Source organism: Branchiostoma floridae, unplaced genomic scaffold (genome assembly GCF_000003815.2).
Source record: "Branchiostoma floridae strain S238N-H82 unplaced genomic scaffold, Bfl_VNyyK Sc7u5tJ_1495, whole genome shotgun sequence".
Taxonomy (NCBI): Eukaryota; Metazoa; Chordata; class Leptocardii; order Amphioxiformes; family Branchiostomatidae; genus Branchiostoma; species Branchiostoma floridae.
In genome coordinates, this window is record NW_023365730.1 from 406,271 (window position 1) to 425,406 (window position 19,136).

General features: G+C 46.7%; 1 protein-coding gene across 1 annotated transcript; it reads left to right on the plus strand.

Moving 5' to 3' along the window:
- The first annotated feature begins 409 nt into the window (after positions 1 to 409).
- On the plus strand, positions 410 to 18,734 carry LOC118407887 (insulin-like peptide). The gene is given in 5 exon segments (XM_035808460.1): positions 410 to 564; positions 10,832 to 11,012; positions 16,331 to 16,749; positions 17,776 to 18,069; positions 18,071 to 18,734. Coding segments are annotated over 5 exon segments (975 nt in total). The 5' UTR covers positions 410 to 516; the 3' UTR covers positions 18,104 to 18,734.
- The last annotated feature ends 402 nt before the right edge of the window (positions 18,735 to 19,136 follow it).

Consider the following 19,136-nt stretch of genomic DNA (forward strand, 5'->3'; position numbering starts at 1 on the left):
TTCTTTTTAAACTTCGCTCTGAATTTTAGCTTCAGCTTTTGTATTTTTTTGTACACTTGAACTTGTAGTTAATCTGTATGGCTCTGTCGTTACCTCTTGACCTTTATGACATTGCCATAAGTCAAATTCCGTGCTCCTTCGTGACATCTCGGCTTTTTCCTCAAGTGTGTTACGCAACGCGTGAGAAGTGCGCGAAGTGGTGGAGACTCTCCAGAAGTTGACCGTTCGGTGACACTCACTTGAGAAGACTAACGAATCTAGTAAACGAACTTGGAGCGTGACCACATTGCTAAACTGGGCAGACCTTTGGACAGGTGGTTGACCAATCAGAGGGCTGCTAGCACGACTCCTTCACGTGATCGGTCCGTCCTTCTCGGTGCAAAGTCCTCCTCACACGGAGTCAGATCCTCGTCAGCTGGTCAAATTTTCCGCGTCGAAAACAAGCTCCATAATTTATTGCCGTTTGATAGCCGTTCTGCGATTGACTCGTAACGTACGCCTCCTGCCGAGTGAAGGATGCTGATGGGCACCGCCCTGGCAACACCTCCGACGCTGTCCCCTAAGGTAGGCTGTTCTTACCGTGACGTTGTTCTTACGACAAGCTCACTCCTCGACGCCGTGACGTCGACGGGATATAAACGTAAGCAAACTCTGTAAAGAAAAAAAAAAGAAGAATTCGGAAGCTCGGATTCCGGCAGAAGTTATGACATACATACAAACGGTGCCGCTGATAACCTCCTGTTTCCGACTCCACGTCGGCGGCGGGGAGGGAGGTATGAGGTATGCAAAGTAGCATTCCTGGGACGGAGGACTTGATAAAGCCTGAACAATTAGGGAGTGGGTTAATGTGTTTAGTATGCATGCTCTCCATTCATCCTGTCACTTTGCTATGTGGTAGACAGTTGGCTACGTTTGAAAGGTTCGCACGATTGTTTGTCAGCAAGGCCTATAAAACTCGGCGGCGCGCGTGTCTCGGCCTCTATCGCCTACCAGCCTCCAGGTCTGCGTACGGGTCCTCACCAGACTTCTGCCCGAGACTCTTTCCTACTGCAGCGACCCACTGTCTGACTATAGTAAGTGTACTGTGGACTTTTACCCGCCTCTATGTATGGATTTCTTCTCATACCGCCAAAAGTTTAAGTGTTTCTTAGGTCGCGTGCCGGATTCTTTCTGATTTTATATGCTTTTTATGTTTTAAATTTTTTTCTCTGTCTTGATATTTGGTGTCGGTACTCTAGCCTATGTCTTAGCTGGTTCACATGTAAGCCTCTACACATGTTTAAGATTGGTGCGGTTCTTACACAATGCGCCGCGTTCTGCATGTGTAGCGAATTTAGCAGCGTGTCATCTTGTCATGAGGATCCCGGCTCGTGTTCTCGGCGTCCTTGGTGGTATCTTCACGGGCCAAGGCGGCACGCCGACTCCCCGCTACGGGTCGCCTCCCTCCCCTGCACCGAGGGAATTGCCGGCGCGGTACGGTGGCGTTCCGCTCGGGGTCAGCTGAGTGGTCACGCCTATAGGACTTGTAGACTAAATCTGTACGGGTGCTCCTTGATGTGAGAGGTTGTCTAGGTGACTGCCCGACCCCGTGTCGGCTGATGCGGGTTGTAGGTACTGTCAGAAAGGTCTCACCTTGCGGGTTTTCCTCCACCGCGAGCTGAGATAAGACCTTCCTGTTCCCCGCGCCATGGATCCTCCCCCACCGCGGCAGCGCTGGGAGCTGTGAGCCGCTATTTTCAGACCAGCCTTGGACTATCTATTCTTTTTATCTTTCGCAAACTGTGTCACGAGTCAAGGCATTTGTACAGAATAGATCTAAACAGTTCTGGGCGCGTCAGCCTTTTGTCGGTGAGTTCTCTCCCTGCATGTATATGTATGGCCTAATGATAGTAGTAATATCGTTTAGGATTGCTTTTGCAATTCATTTTTTGCAGAAGGGAAATGTTTTACCTGTTGTATGGCTCTTTCTGAGGCACACAGTCATGTCTGAACAGGGTGTGTCACCGATTTACTGCTGTGTACCGTTATGTGTTCAGGGATTCTTTTCAATTTTTGTTACGCCGGCGCTTTTGTTGTTCTAGTCGACACGGCCGCCTTCTTTTCTGTAGGTTAGGCTAGGTGAGGCGCCACGCCACGTGGCGACTATCCGTCTACCTGCCGAGAAGAGATGTAATATTTTGTAGTCTTGTCTCCGCTCTGAATGACAGTGTCTGCGATATGGCTACTTCCCTTCCGCTTAACTCGTCAGGAGGCCTACTTATTTCGGTAGCGAACATGTCGACGACAGACACATTCGACGAGTGAATCCACTGTGAAATGAGCTGACATTGGCTTAAATGGGTATACTAAAAACTTAAAAAAAATACAATTACAATTGCTATTGCTTGATAGTTTTAAAGAACGTTTGCAGATAAATGTTCAAAAGTTAGGTGTGACAAGTCGTTCAGTGTAATATAACCAGCTGCTGCCGCGCCGCGTGCCTGCGAAGGCGGTGCGTTACGCCGAAGGGCGGTTAGAACGGTAGAGTAGAGTAGAGTTTTTAGATACAGATCCTGAAACTACCAAGTTTGCATGTTGTTTTTCAGACCCCCTTGTTTTTCCAAGACAAAAATATTATTGATTGCTTTGTCACGTTTGTGGATTATCACCTTTCAAAGCATTAATCAGCATAATCCCCGACAATTATCCTAATCTGATAAGTTCGTTAGTGTTATTGATAGCCTTTCAGATTAGGTAGATTAGCCCCGACTAGGGGGGCAAATAGATTTTCGTTGTTTTTGTTGTTTTTGCTTCGCTGTGGATACGGGAAGACACCTTACGTAAGTGAAATTTCCAGTCAGTCTGTGAAAAATAGCCTCTACCAGGCTCCACGGGTTGATGGTCTAGTAGTAGAAATTGGACAAATAGAGTCAAAAGTGCGCTAGGGAAGTTGGCCGGCCATAGGTAAGGAAAAAAAACATCTGGCCGTCCGATTCCCCTAGCGTACTCTATTTGTCCAGTTTCAACTATTAGACCACCGACGGTCCGTGGAGCCTGGTAGAGGCTGTATGTGAAAATATAAATTATCTCTTTAACGTAAGACGAAGAAATGGAGATAGACATGATAGAGTCGCGTCCGTTAACGAGACAGAAATCATACACTTTGCTGCGTCCAAAATTAATTACATCTCTTGTAATTGTAACGCATCAGTGGCTAATCCCTTACAAGGGCGCTGTTTTGCCAACATGCAAATATGAAATGACAGGTACGGACCCCCTGTGACGTCAATTTCCCCTAACGCCCGGAGTAATCTTGTCTTCATGACAACAGGTCATACAGAACGACTTTGATGTGCGGGTCCGGTATCGGCTCTGTCCGGCAGTTTGCGTCACGAGGCAGATTAACCCAGTCTCATGTCACCCAGACAGGCAAGGTTAGGGGGGAGGGTCTGCATGTCTGGCTCCGTCAGGCGTAACGAGCTATTCTAGCCGACCAGCTCTAATTCAACGTTGGTACTAAAATCAGGCGTAAATTTTTCGTTATTTGTCATCCTGAATTAATCAAAGCGTTATTGTTATCATTCGCGTCGCGACGTCTACCGCTAGATTGCCCCAAATGTTACAACATAATACCCGGATAGTTTTACAGAGTAGTTCGCCAGAATACAAAGAATCGATCTAATGAGCTCGTTCCGTACTCTCCAAGCAGGGGTTAGGCGCTGGTTGTCGTTTTTAACGTTTTTGTGCGTTTTTATCGGGTTTTATATATTTTGTACCGTTTTCTTTATGTCTCGCAGGGGGTGATAGCTTATTTTAAAAAATCCCCCCCAAAAAAACAACTGAAAACGACAAAAAAAGAATCAGAGCCCAACCCTTACTTGAAGAATACTCGTTCCTGAAGCCCCCTTTAAGAGCAAGTTGATTTACAGTTGTGAGCTTTCCTGAAGTTATTGTTAAGCGTTGTCGACTTTCCTATGTTTACCGTTACGCGTTGTTGACTCATGTATATTTACTGTTAAGCGTCGACTCTCCTATATATAACATCTAAAATGCCAGGATCCCCCCCTTGTAGACCCTCAGCAAGGTCAGAACTGTCATTCCTCCCCGCGAGCCCTTATCGCACGGCCTTGCCTCGTTACGACTGACAGCTAACAGCGCCTGGATCAGTCCTACAACTTACCAAGGCGTCATGGCTGCTTTGAGGTTTCATTTTCTGTCTTCAATTAAGAAAAACGAAATGTATCGGTCTGACCTGGTAGACTGATACAGCTTGGATTCGACTTTAGTTTAACTTGGATCTACAAATAGCTTGACATTTATACCGACTGTTCTTTCTAATGTCCTATACAAACATTATCTAGGCAAGGGTCGGATAGAAGCTTAGAGGGCAATTTAGAAGTTATACGACAATTTGTCAAGGTGTCGTTTATCAGTAGTCTCCAAGCAGACCCTACGGTGCCTTAGAAATAGTATCAAAGCTGGCAAGGGACTTAGTATATAGTGCCCGTTTGACTCCCTTTGGCCGGCTATCTCCCTTTGGCCAGCTATACTCCTGGTGCCGCTATACTAAGTCCCTTGCCAGCTGCTTTGATACTATTTGTAAAGCACCGTAGGGTCTGCTTGGAGACTAGGTTATCAGTGCCGTGTGGACGCTATACCATGTGTCTTCCAGAACCTGTCTGTAGCTATGATCTACACCCCTCCATACCTGGTGCCTTTTCCCTGGTTTCTCTGACAGTTAGATGCAATGGGCATTATCTCCGAGCAGATGTAGACACACAAAATCGTAACGATACTTCACTGCTTGCTGTATAGTCAAAACCAGAAGCTAGAGAGATTCGGGCTAGCAGTCAGAAAAAAGTTACCATCATCCACCCAACATCTGCTTGGAGACAAAAGCGAAGTCCACAATTTCGGTAGCTTGTCAGGGGATTCGAACCCATGACCTCTAGGTTCTGGGCCTACACAGCGTCACGTCAACACGACGCCACATCTGCTCGGAGATAAAAGATTTAGGGCGATGCGCCAGGTGGTGCCTTCTCGCCTTGACGCGGCTAAAATCCATCCGCCACGCCGCCGTGCGGACCAGTGCTAGTAAAGACGTTGAACTTCGCGTGAACCTTAAGAAACTTCAGACGTGTTTCTCTCCTAGCTGGGCGTTCCAGAAACTTGCCACGATCAAAGGTTTATGAGGAAACGTCACTGGGTGAGCTAAGCTGTAACCTTAACCATGCCGATCTTGACTGGACAAGGTAAAAACCGAAGGACGCTCCCTAATTACATACAGAGAATCCTGGCAGCGTGGTTTATAGCTAGCCGCTGTTGTGAAAACTCTCTCGGAATTCTAAGCTCTTGTTGCCAAAATTTCTCAGGTTTAGAGGCCTGCCTGCCCGCCGCAGGTGGAGGTATTTTGTCGGCGTGAGGCTGGCCCTTCACTCCCGGGGGGTGTGCACGCTAACCAGAAAAGCGGGTTAGAAAACTCCCATGCCGAAGGGAAGCTCCTACGGGAGTAGGACAATATTTTTGCTGGGGATTGAGCCGGTGTAGGAGTCGCACCGAGACGTTCTCAAGGCCGCGACCTAACAGTGGGGAGGCTTCCCTGTGAGAGTCTCACTCGCGTGCGGTAAATGAACCTGCTTCACTGGTATAAGGAAGACCTGCCTGTGCCCTCCTTCTTAAGACACTGTTCTGCTCCATCGCTTTCTTAATAAACGCAGCTTTCTCCTCCTTGAAGAAAGAGAAGACCACTGACGTCATTACGATTGTTGTATCAAACGATTATGAGAAAGAGACAAATACGTTTGACCCGGCGGGAATCGAACCGTGGACCTGTGATCCATGTGTACGTGTGTGCACGGATCGCCCGCCCGCCCGACTGTGAAACAGAAGCCAGACGACGTGTGTACATCTTCGGAGCTAGTCTAAACACCGCGTTATTGTCAGAGGACCAGCTTTCAATCCGGGGTGTCAGTACGACTGCGACCCTTGTGCACGTACAGCTCTGTTTACTGCCTTTTAGTAGCCAAGGAGCAAGGACACAAACACACTTTCTCCGCAAACAGGTGGCGTTCTGGAGACAAGCCTAGTGTAATCTAGTCCCCATTGCTATCTGACTTGTCTCGGGGACGATGAAACAAGAGAAATTGGCCTGAACTTGTCTGAACAACTTGCTAGCCAACTGGAACCCCTTACTTGTTCTGCCAAGTGATTCACCCTAATTTTGGCCAATCTTTCCAATTTTACCGGCTTGGCGTGGTGTAGTCTGGCGCAGACTAGTCCCAAATCTGTTCGTGTTTTTGTCTGCTTTTATTGGAATCAACACGAGCCACTTGAAGGTCGCACGTCTGCAGCTCAACAGCGCCTGCCCGGGTCTTTCAACGGTTGACTCCAATTACCGTGATCGCCGTAACGCTAAGAACATTAGACAAGGAAATGGCCTAATCAAACAGAGCTGTGACTCTGCCCCATTAGATAATTGTCCTGCCTCTGATGAGGAGTTAGGTCCTTAGGAGCGGTAATAAGACCCAGGCATGTTTCAACACGCGAACGGGAATCGCCTAAATCGCCACTAAAAAAACACTGATCGCAACCGGTAAGCCGAAAAATTAGATAAACTTGGAGCACACAATGGGTCGCTGGGGGATTGGGAAGGCAAGGCCAGCCGGGGTCTACCTTTGACTATGGTGGTCCCCTCTACAGCTGTCTGACTGACCTCTGGTTTGACCCGAGTTTCACGGTGATTTCCCTTTCTGGACACCTTCTTCAGACCACCGTAAATACAGAACCGCCCCATGGAACACCGCGTTCCAGGACAGGACACCACAAGCTCTAGCCTCTACCAGGCTACACAGGTCGCTGGAAAAATAGTAGAAATTGGCCAAATAAGACACGCCAGAAAAGTTAGACGGCCGAGGAGTACAGTTTGCGACATAAGTTCTAACATTTTTCCATCGACCTGTGGAGCCTGAGCTGGTAGAGGCTGCACAAGCCTGTCTCTCGCGCGGTTTTGTGACATTACAAAGCCTTCTAAGATCAGAATAACGATGTTTCAGTACACATAGAATTCCTTTCACATTAATTTGCATGAAATTGTGCCAGATTCTGTCAGAACCTAAATTAAAAATGTCTCTCCTTGGATGATTTACAAAGGGAACAGAAGAAGACAGCTTTCAGTAGACTGACAACTACAGTTTCGGGACCAATCATATCGGGGTAGGATATGACAGGTTATTGGGGAATACAATCGCATTTGAGGTCTCTTTATCTATCTGTTTGACTGTCTTTCCCTCTCTATTTCTCTTTTCGCTCTCTCCCTCCCTCCCTCCCCTCACTCTCTATCCCTCTCTTCCCTCTCTCTCTCACTCTCTCTTTATATATATATATATATATATATATATATATATATCCATCTCTCTCTCTCTCTCTCTCTCTCTCTCTCTCTATATATATATATATATATATATATATATATCCATCTGTATATTTCCCTATGATCAACTGCAGTTTGGAAAGTGAAACTATGGAAACCCAGTCTAAATCCCCGTGGCTGTCTTCACTCCTTTCATCGCCAAATGCCGGAACGTCTCAGCACAGGTGCATGATGCACAGTAGATTCCTCCCCGTGATTAGCCATCTCATGCCTGCCTTCTAGCGTTTAGCGCCGGTCCCCACTCGGGAGGTCCTCGGGCTAACCACGCCCCGCTGGGGGGTTTACCCCGATAGACACGGCCGGGCGCGCGCACGTGCGTGCCGAGAGTTGTGGGGGGTTGGTCGGGAGAGAGGCAGGGAGGGAAAAAAAGGCAGCCAGACAGTCACGTGACGAGCTGGCAAGAGGTGTGCGAGGAATAGTTTAACACGAGCTGAATAATTTTTGTCTGCTGGACGCGAGCCGTCAGTTGCTTCCCCGTGCCTGTGTGGTTTGGATGGTTGTACTTGTAGGTCTGATCCTTCCCGTGCATTAATCTTGAACATTGGGTGTAGCCGAGGCGGAGCTAGGGCAGGACTGTGGGCCCGAGGCGAGCTGCTGGCATTTCTCTCTCGCAGTATTCCGTATTGACAGAGGATCGCCATGCGTGGCATTCCATCATTTGTGTTGAAGCTAAGCATCGGCTCGACATTTCCAAGCCTTGCAAGATCTTAATCGGACCCTCGCCACCTTAAAGGCGCGGACTCGTCCCGACCAGTCGCAGACGGACCCTACGCCGTCGCCGCAGACGGAAGCTGTCACCGTCGGACCTCTGCCAAGTGCCTTCGCCTCCTCGGAGACTTCTGAAGTTTCGTCCAGGTGGAAACTTGGCCGGGGACCGCGCATTCCTGGGATCCTCGCGGAGCGCTGGCCGAGCCGCCGCCTGCCTGTCGGACCCGTGACGCGAGCAGGGCTGCGATTCCCGTTGACCCGCTGTCTGACCTCCCGCCAACCGATCGCCGGGTCTTCGAAATACGGGCCAGATCCTGCGGCAACGCCCCTACATACACCCTGTCTTAAGACGCGCCAACTCTGAGGTAAGAAAGAGTAAGACGCTTGCAAGTATAATCTCTTGAGAAGTCTTTGTAGTAGAGAAGCCCTGACGTCGTCTTGGAGTCGTTGTGAAGGTAGACTCCTCCCGTATCTTCTTTGTACGCATTTTCTGGATTTGTTTTGACCACCCCTCGGTCATCACCCGTGTCATAACCGGCGTGTCCTTCGATCTGGGTACGATAGACCCGCCTCTATCTCCGTGTTGTCATTCCTCCCGTGTGTACAAATATTGGGGCCTTCCACAGCCGCGTCATTTCTTTGTCTGTGTTTGTGCTAGAGGGTGCAATGTTGGTGAGTACGGACACGTTTTTAGACTTAATATTTCCTTGTCGCGTTGTTTGTAAGGACTGAAACATGTCATTATCCTTCTCTAGACTATTTTGGGGACTTTTTCCAGACGTCTGCACGCCATATGCATTGCCCTTCTCTGCTGTAGCTTTAAAGGAGACCCGATCGTCTGTCCTATCATTCTCTAGTTTGGATAACCTGTGGACAGAGAAACGGGAACTACCGCATCCATCCTATCTCGGGTCTACCATTTCAAGACAAACAGGCAGGTATCAGTAGCGATGTTCAGGTTTGCATTATGGCATCGCCACATGTCATTCCGCTGGCAGTAGCCCTGTGTCTGGAATTCTGGCTGTGCAGTGCCGAGGAGCTCTTTGAAAATTGTCGCGGCCTGGAGTTTAGTCATAGTCTCTGTGTTTTTCTTCTTTTGTTCAACGGCTTATTTGCGATCTCTTCACAGCAGTCGGTTGGCTAGCATTGTCCTTTGCTGTGGTAGCGGTCTTGTGGGGAACGATAGTGACTATGCACTGTTTGTTCAAACTATGTCTTAGATATACCAAGATTACAAGTCCATTTGAACTTTTGCTCAGTGTCTTTTCCCCTGTCTTTAAGAACAGTGTTAGGCAAGATACATTAGTGAAGATGTTTTACATGTCTATTCGTCTTTAGCGCGGTTGTACGACAGAAGGTTTAAGTCTGCCAAGCTTAGCCCGGGCATTTCGTGTGTTGTAGGAATGCCAATGTCACTTTGTGGAAACAGAGCGATTACTTTATCTCTCTTTCCAGCTTGCGTCGCCTCTATGGTTAAGGGACCCTAAACCTAAGGTGGCAGCCAGTTTATTGGACTTGTTAATCCCGTACTGATTTTATAGAGACTGCTACAGGTGTATCCATAGGTGGTTAAGGAGATGTATGAATTTCAATATTCAAAATGCAACCGTTAATTGTTTTTTAGCCACCCCCGTTCCGCCATGAGTTGCTTTTGGTCATTAGCTAGGCATCGCTACGATTGTTCTCAGCCTTAGAAACGTGTGTGTGTGTGTGGGGGGGGGGGGGGGGGGACTTTTGTTACTTAATGCCCAGTTGGAAAATGCAGGTGACATAATTACCGTGAAGGTGCGCCACCTTTCTATATACCTCAGATCCGTTCATGTCGCCCCCCTCCCCACAGCGTGTCCAAACATGTTGCCTTTAGCCTTACAAAACTTCCGCGAATTTCTGACAAATTCTCACGTCACTTTGTACTGTCTCCTTCGCTCACAAGTCGAGAACTTGCACGTGTCCAACCTGTCTAGAGCTGCGCCCATCTTGAACAGTTCTCGTTTATGGCCCGAGGCCTCACCTTGCCTAGTGTCTCCGTGCGCACACAAACGTGAGCCCAATTTGCACCGCCATCTCGACTTTCTGGCATCGCCCGTAAATGTGCGAGGACGCGAGCTGTCTTGTTGTGTCACACGAGACAGGCATCAAAACGTCCCGCGTTTGTAGTTCGTCTAGTTGGTAATCATGCCTCCTTGTGTCACTGGCAACAGACATAAGTCTGTGTTTCATGTGTAGGGCTGTTAGCGTATAGATCTCGACTGCCTATCTTTACCGTATGATACCAACATGTGGAAACTACAACATAGGAATGGGTGACATTTCTTTATGTCACGTCCCACTCATCTGCATTTTTGTTTTACAGGCTAGCATTGTTGCGTGGTATCTCACTGCATTTGGGGCACTTGTGTGGCACTGCGGGGTTCGAAATATTACTCAACGAATTTCAGAGATAAAGAACGAGTTATTACGTTTGATGTATATTGCTGTCTTCAAAGTCTTACTTTTATGTATTGTGTAATATCTAAATTATAAAAAAAAATAACATTGCCGCAGTGAACGAACCCTGTAGTGCCGCACTGGTGCCCCAAGTGCAGTGAGATACCATATTTACAGACGACAGATATGAAGATTTGCAACACTTCAGTACTTTAGACGGTCAATTAGACCTGATTCCATGCGTGTGAAACAAGAACCTAACCAGCCTGTTCTCTGCGTGTGTTACAGGCAACAGGCATGAATCTATCCAGCGTGTACGTGCTCGCCAGCCTGGCCGTGGTGTGCCTGCTCGTGAAGGAGACGCAGGCGGAGTACCTGTGCGGTTCCACCCTCGCCGACGTGCTCTCCTTCGTCTGTGGGAACAGAGGGTACAACTCACAACCCAGGCGGTCCGTGAGCAAGAGAGCAAGTGAGTGTCCTTTCTATCTATATGAAAGATCGAGCTCCGGAGGTGAATATTTTTGTCTGTCTGTTAGACACCAAGATAACCCAAGAATGGCCTTCTGGATCAGTTTCATACAGGATGGGACAAAAACTGGAAACGATAAGGTTTCGGGTCCCTGGCGGCCTTCCTGGGTACTGCAATATAATTTCTGATGTGGATCAAATATCGTGACCATAGCACGTGTTCTGGACGTGCTATGGTCACGATATTTGTAAGATATATCTTGTGCTCGGCAAAAGGGGCCATAAGTTTGGGCCCTTTTCAAGAAAGGAGAACTGCAATGATTTTTTTCATGATCATGTTCAAAAAAAATTTAACAAAAAAGATACAAAGCATTGTCCAACTCGTGAAATTGTCCCTTTCGGAAAATCTTACCAATGATAAAAAGGTCGGATGGTGTTAGGAAGACCAAGTGACAACAGACCTGCTGCACTTGCTTATGACAATAAACACTCCAGACTCGTGTTCTGGAGAAGGACTCCTAAAAATCCCCATGTCGAGAGGCATCGCAGAAGTTCCCGACCTTCCTTGCGGCTCTTCTGCCTTCCCAGACGCCCTTGGGAGTTGCCTACTCGGTGGCCACGCGCCAACTGTGCTACTCTAACTTCCCCGTCCTGAGCGAACAATATGTTTTCCTTTTCGGCCCCAATTTGAAAGATGGCACCTGGAGAGGAGTGTTTAGTCCTGGGTGTGAAAGACGTGTCCTAATTAATCGCTGGAAGCCGCGAAAAGGCGGTGCACACGAGATCCCGGTACAAGGCCGCCCGGAAGCCGGGCTGCAGACCCTGATGAGGCGTGGTGCCTCTGCTCAAGGTGGTTCCGTGTACTTAGGTTTACAACGTCCTTGGTCAACCTAACAACAAAATTAACCTTATTCATTCCGCTCTCTTTAAAACAGCTGGTGCTCTGTTAGAGTATGTCTTGTAAACCAGCTTTAAACACCCTGTTTGCGTGGTGCCTCCACTCAAGGTGGTTCCGTGTACTTTGGTTTACAGCGTCCTTGCTCAAGCAAACAACAAAATTAACCGTATTCATTCCGCTCTCTTTAAAACAGCTGGTGCTCTGTTAGAGCATGTCGTGTAAACCAGCGTTGAACACCCTGTAAACTTCATTATTCTGTCCTCAATTTGTCCGCACAGTAACCATTTGGCAGGGAACGAGGTGATTATACGCACTAGTCGTTTTGGACAGTGAGATCGTACAGACCGCTGAGAAACGTGCCGGTGAAGTATAGGTAATTATAAAACACCCGTGATAATAGGCAGAGCAAATGGCACAAGCCAATACACTCCGATGTCGTCTGTTTCGGTGGAAGTCATTATGAATTAAAGTCTTAAAACATTCGGGTCTTCTAACACTTAATATTGGCCATACTCCAGGTTTCTACTGAACCAGATTATTCCCTGCAGAAGACTGCTGGTAGTGAGACAGGTCCAATCTAACTAGCCTCGTTACAAACGTGGAAACTCCTCGGCCATATGGGTACACCTTTGCTATCTTAGATACTCAGATCCCATTTAAGACTAAGAAGATCTTTTAAAATACCAAACGGTTGAGCCACTTGTCCAATTAAGGCGTTATAAGCTTTTTTCATAACATTACAAAAAGAGTCGAGAGACTCATTGTAGGCTCGGGTACAGAAAAGCCCTATGAGTTGCTCGGATGAAGTCCTCTGGATCCTGTAATCCTGGGAATGACGAATGCCCCTAATCGCGCGGTGACCCTGGCCCGGTTCTCCCCAGGCGAGACCTGATGATGTCCAAGATCACTCCGACTGGAGGAGATTCCGAACGGGTCCTCCGTATCTCAGGAATGGAATTCTCAGCTGATAGCTGAACGACACTCACGGGACACCCTAGCTGACTAAAACTCGCTGCAGGCGTCAGCAGAATTGACTCTTCAGCCAAACGCAGAACTGTGACGACTCGGGCACTCTCGATGAAGTTACGACAACATTTTCATCGGCGTTGAAGTACAGTGATTAGTTTTCCATGTCAGGAGTATAACATGCTAAGAAATCATGATGGGTTGAATAGATCACACCAAAACTAAATTTTCAGCCAAACGCAGGTGATCCGGGTGTTCTCGATGAAGTTTATGTGATTACGAAAACATTTAAGTGTTTATTGGTGTTAGAGTAACTAGTTTTTCCATGTCATCTGGAGTATAACATGATGGGAAATCTTGCTGGGTTGTCGATCGTCTGAAGAAGAATGTCATCCTCGGTTGGCGACGTCTGTAGGAGGTCCGATAAGCTTAGTGCTGACGTAAGAGAGGAACATAACATTTCTTTTCAAACTGAAGACAATACCAGACAGGCTTTGGATGTGTCTCTCTAGATCTGCCGGAGTCCCAAACTTCGGTGTTGAGTATGCGTCAATGGGTCAGCAAGACAGTCGATAACAATCGTTATGTTGGATGATTACTGATAAAGTTTAATGCAAATTTTGCCCGTGGGCTAATTGCAGGTAACACGAGAGATTCATACTCGTTATATAATTAATACAGACAATACTCGTCATATTATTGGTCGGTATTGACCTGGGGAAGGTAACAGACAGTTACTAGGGCGTCGCCAAAAACTTCGTCTATGTAAAAACGATTGAGCAAAAAGTAGCTTTGTTATCCATCGTTGTTGGAGGCTGTACGAGTTGGTGCTGTTACATAGGTCGTGTGATCGTCGTACGATCGCTAACTTCGGACAGGGACAGTTTTCAAAAATACTCGCAACCCTCTGTCGATCTTAGATATGGCCGATCTTCCATCGATACGCCCGCAGATCGTGGATAATGTGACCGTGGTATAAGAGTTGGTGCGCGTGAGCAGGCGGTGTCAATCCGTCAGCTCTTCCCGCCACTTCAGTGAGGATGTTTAGAACGGTGCCGTAAACCGGCCTGGAGGGATGCAGGCTTGTAGCTTAAACGTGCCGCGGTGTGGATACGAGAGTGTCACCGTTTGGCCTTGACAAGATCCATAAACATTTAAGGTCGGCTGGGAGGGTTCCCAACATTTTTTTGCTCCACATGATCTGCTGACGGTCCCGAAATAGCTCCACTGGCCTTTTTCTGCTCCGACTATCCTAACAAACTTTTAACCAGCGCGTTTTAAATCATGAGAAAAGCCACCATCCGATGCGATATGTCTCCGCCCTGCCAGGGTGTCCGCTCGAGCGTATCATTCTCCCTCGTAAACCTGAACCTGACATTTTCCTGCACATGGGAGACCATGTGGGGGACTTTTAGCACCGCCGCTGGTTGGGATGGATAGAAGCCACGTGTAGCGGGATCGGGGTTTATGATAAATCATGGCGAATGGAGACAGGTTGGACAGCAGTTTGAACACTCGCAGCGGGAAGGAACGGAAGCCAGGCCGGCCTCGGCTGGCAGGCTGTCATAAGAAGTGAAAACTTACATAACTATTCAAGACAGCCAAAAGGGGACATCGACCTAAAACTGAGGAGGGAAAATAGGACCGGAAGACTAATTTCTAACCCACAAGTTAGAACCGACATTCTTGCGACCTCAGTTCAGTTAGAAGCGTGCCAACAGACGTACTTAAAGGTTTCACACTCTGTCATAAGAAGTGAAAACTTACATAACTATACGGGACAGCCAAAAGAGGACATCGATCTAGCACTGAGGAAGAAAAATAGGCCCCAAAGACTAATGGCCCGATCCCAAAACTCCGCCTCCTGTTCGATCATGGTTCTATTTCGAAAACCTCCGTCAAAAATAGCTACTTCCGTCCATATGGGGCAGTTTTTGACGGTGGTGTTCGATATAGAATAGGGAGTTCTATCTGTTCGATATGGCGTTCGACAGGATCGGTCCATTCTAACCCACAAGTGAAGAAACCGACATCCGATCACAGTTTGGATGGAAGCGTGCCACACGCCGAACTTTAAGGCCTCACAGCCAACTTGGCCTGCCTGTGTTTCTCGTCAAGCCTGATAAATGTATACTTAACGTTATAACAATATTTTCAACATGTCTTGCACTGACACCCATTGGAGTAATGTTTGAATGATCGAGACCAAATTTACTTCCCAGGTCCATTGTACCGGTAATTGTAACCAGCATTCACTTTTGTCCATACATCGCAACAGAAGTTATGACTTGTCTTGAGACTTAAAACAAATCTTGAGTATGACCTTTTACAAAATAAGAGGTTAAAAATGTGACACTGGCTAATACGTCTTGATTATGCTAAGATGCTTAAGAAATGGCTTTTCTTTCAATTACCTATGTGACTTGAGTCTTAGAAGAAAGGTAGACTTAACTTCTTGGCATCCTTCTGTCTCGAGAGACAATGGAATTTATATCACAGAAACCATGCCTTATCTTATGGGCGATAGACCCACTAAAGACACATAATACCAGGACAATCTTAAACTCCGGGTTGTCTTGAGATCTAACGCAAGACATGACTGAGGTCACGGACATGACTTAACTCTCGTCTCGGGGATCCGTGAGATTTATTCCTACCTGTCCACCTTTGGACCTCGTCTGGGTTTAATGCTTTGTCTGGAACCCATCTAAAGGCAACTGTCGGTCGTCAGGGTTGGGAAGAATTGGCCGATAACATTGTAACTGACTACCAAATGCATTGACAACAATTTTTTAAAACGCCTATAATGATTCTGAAATGATTCGTAGACAACGAATCTAACTAACGATCCCCTCATAGCATAATTAAGCGGTCATATGTGTTAGTAAATATCTAAGCTTTGCCTAACCAACACTTACACATTTGGGGCAAGTCTCAACCACTTTTACCAGTGTTGGTTCGATAAAATTTAGTGTCTCTACAACTATAACGATCCTCTCGTCTGCAGGACGAAGACGAAATGGCAACAGCGTAACTTACATTTACATCAACTTTAGCAAGGCGAATAATGCTGTGATTTTCGCTTGTACTTGACTATATCTTCGCCCTTCTCTGTGTCTTTTACCAGTGTTGGTTCACTTGGTTGGATCGATAAAGTTTAGTTTCTCTATGGCGATTCCCTTGTTTGTAGACAAAACGGCAATTACTGTATTGAGCCTATATTGGCCTTGTTGAAGTTGTTGTTAATGTACTTGTCAGTTACACTGTTGTCATGTTGACCTAGCTACCTGTGTCTTTTACAAGAGTTGGTTAGATGGAGAAAGTTTAATGTCTCTGTAACTATTCTCTCGTAACAACTTTAGCACGACCAGCAACGCCTCATTACAGTGATTATGGTTGGTACTAGACCACGGACCTATAGCTAAATATATCTTCGCTCTTCTCATGTGTTTCAGTCGACTTCATCTCGGAACAACAAGCGAAGGACTACATGGGCGCCATGCCTCACATCAGGCGGCGCCGCGGGCTGGTGGAGGAGTGCTGCTACAACGTGTGCGACTACAGCCAACTGGAGAGCTACTGCAACCCGTACACCACCGCTCCAGCCACCGCCACGCCCGTCAGAACCACCGAGCCGCAGCCCGAAGAAGCAGAAGACGACCCCCTTGATGGCATGGTAGGCGACCAAGCTCCTCTGGGATCTATCGAGAACATAGAAAACTTGGTCTATCATTACGACAGCGACGACATCACGATAGACGCGGCGAAAAAGGAGCCGAAGAAACTTAAGGAAATCCTCGGGTCTTTCGAAGATAAGAAGGCGAACCCCGTCTTTCCGTTCATCAGACAATCCAAGAACATAAAACCCAACAAGGTAAGGAGCGTTTCTGAACAGCATTACTGCACCTGTATGTACGAGTATGTGGAAACACTGAATGTACTGACTCGAAAACGATAGAGGAAAGAGGGTTAAGGTAGGATTAAAAGTGAAAACAATCCGCGGAATGAAAATGTCGACCAGTTTCACGCTTAGAGTATGGAAACACTGAATGTACTGACTCTAAAACGATAGAGGAAAGAGGGTTAAGGTAGGATTGAAAATGAAGACGACCCGCGGAATAAAAAGGGCTTCCAATTTCCCATTTGCAGCATGGAAACACTGAATGTGTTGACTCTAAAACGATACAGGAGACAGGGGTAATGTCAAACGCCAAATTTCTGACCATAAAAGAACTGAGTCATTCCGGCCTGTGAGACTTTGTGATCTGGAACATTGATAATCTACTGGATTAGCAGCTTGTTGGGAGCAGCCCGGTGTGGCTGTGAAGTCTGTTTGCCCCATCACGACCGTGGCACGCTCCGCTAACTAGTCTGCCAGGCACTGTTTACCCTAGCCTGCGGAGCAAGGAACGCATTTACATCTGTAGGGCACGATCTGGGCATCTTAGCACAAACTCAGCAGCAGCACTAACTCGTAGCGCAGATCTGTATATAACTTAATCATCAGGACTTCGAGCTGGGGTCAGGCTAAATCTGATGATGATGTAAAAATGATGAGGCCTGCTGCTTCAACTTTGTCCTCCTCGCGGCTCCGTGGTTAGGGACACTAGTTGAAGTTTTGAATATACCTTTATTGGAAACAAATATGTACAATAAACAAGCTTTCGTGGAAGCTCATATGTGTTGGTAGTAACCATAGTACAATGTTAAACTTTCTTCCAACACAAAAGTTGACATGGTTGCCTGAATAAGGCGGCAGTGGTTGATCCGTGTGTACTTTTGTGTTGGAGGAAAGTTAAACATGGTTGTACTAGAAAAGCTTTCGCTGTAACATTTGAAAGTGTTTTATATGTTACTTCTACATGAATCATGAGCTAATGACTCATTCTTTTTTTTCCAGTTTCCCGACAACTTCGCCCACCAATACCCTACCGACCTGGTAGAAGAAGGACCAACCAACGAGATACCGGAATCGCCATCACAGAAACCCACCCTGGAGCGTCTCGGATACAAGCACAACCAAACGGACAAGAAACAACCAACAGAAAACAACAACAACAACAACAGAGCCAGAGACAATAGAACCAAATCCTCCACTGTGGAACCTCACACTGTACCAGAGTATATATCAAAACAATACACACATAAACCGCTCATCACGTTGCCGCGAGGTACGCCCAGAAGAATAGAATCCCCGGGACAGTTATCACTCAACTGAGCTGAGCTGAGTACACTCTACTCCAACTAATCATTCCAGTGTGCACCCCCCTCCCCTTCCCCAACGTCTAGGAGGCAGTTTCTCAAACCTTTCCAATGGCGGGACTCCATCCAAGCTTACGGCAGGCAGTAGTAGTGGATCCACGCACAGAAAAGTAGAAAACCAATGGACGCTTCACAACGCGTGGATCACACACAGTATCTTGAACATTCCTGATCGAACATTTGTGTCGCTACTAGGTTTATGTTTTGTCCTTAATTAATTACAAAGCACAGTCCAAAACTGGTGCTATGATCGTTGGGTTCTGCAATGTAATGGGGAGCCCATATCAACTGGTCTATGCAAGGTGCTGCTAGTATGTATAGTGTGATATAATTTATTTTAGATAAAATCTAGGGACTGGACATCTGTACCGTGTTGTAGGCAGACAATAAGAGATGTACAATATGTTGAAAACAAAACCAAAGCTGCTTGCGACCGTTCCACGTATGTCAGGGGCAACGAGGCCAAAGGAAGCAAGGTTAGGATCACGTGAAATCTCGCGTGAATCATGTGATCATCACGTGATCAAACTGCTTCCCCATTGGTCGAATCTCGTTGGTTGGAGTGACGAGGTCACAATAAAAGATGACATGAAATTATTTGTGATCGTCAACGTATATATTGTTTTGATTTTTGAAGACATCTTCCGTAAGCTTCACTGTTGTTTTTAGGATGCAATTCCCCCATCAATTGCTATAATGGCATTGTTTAACATCTTTCGGTGCAAATTTATAGAAAATAGCACGAAAGACATTGGATACTGCTTAAAACATTTTACATGAGCAAGACCATTGCAATTTTACTACCCTTTGACTCGGTGCCATGTAAAACAACCGCATGGATTTACCCCTCCAAGAAAAAGATCTTAAAATATTTACCCCTTCAATTTAACTTCACTTTATTCAATGTGAATTCTAAAAAGACCTATACCAACAACCATGCTATTTTTTTTTTTGGTTATAGTTTATATTTATCGGAAAGTTACTTTGGGATTGACAGAA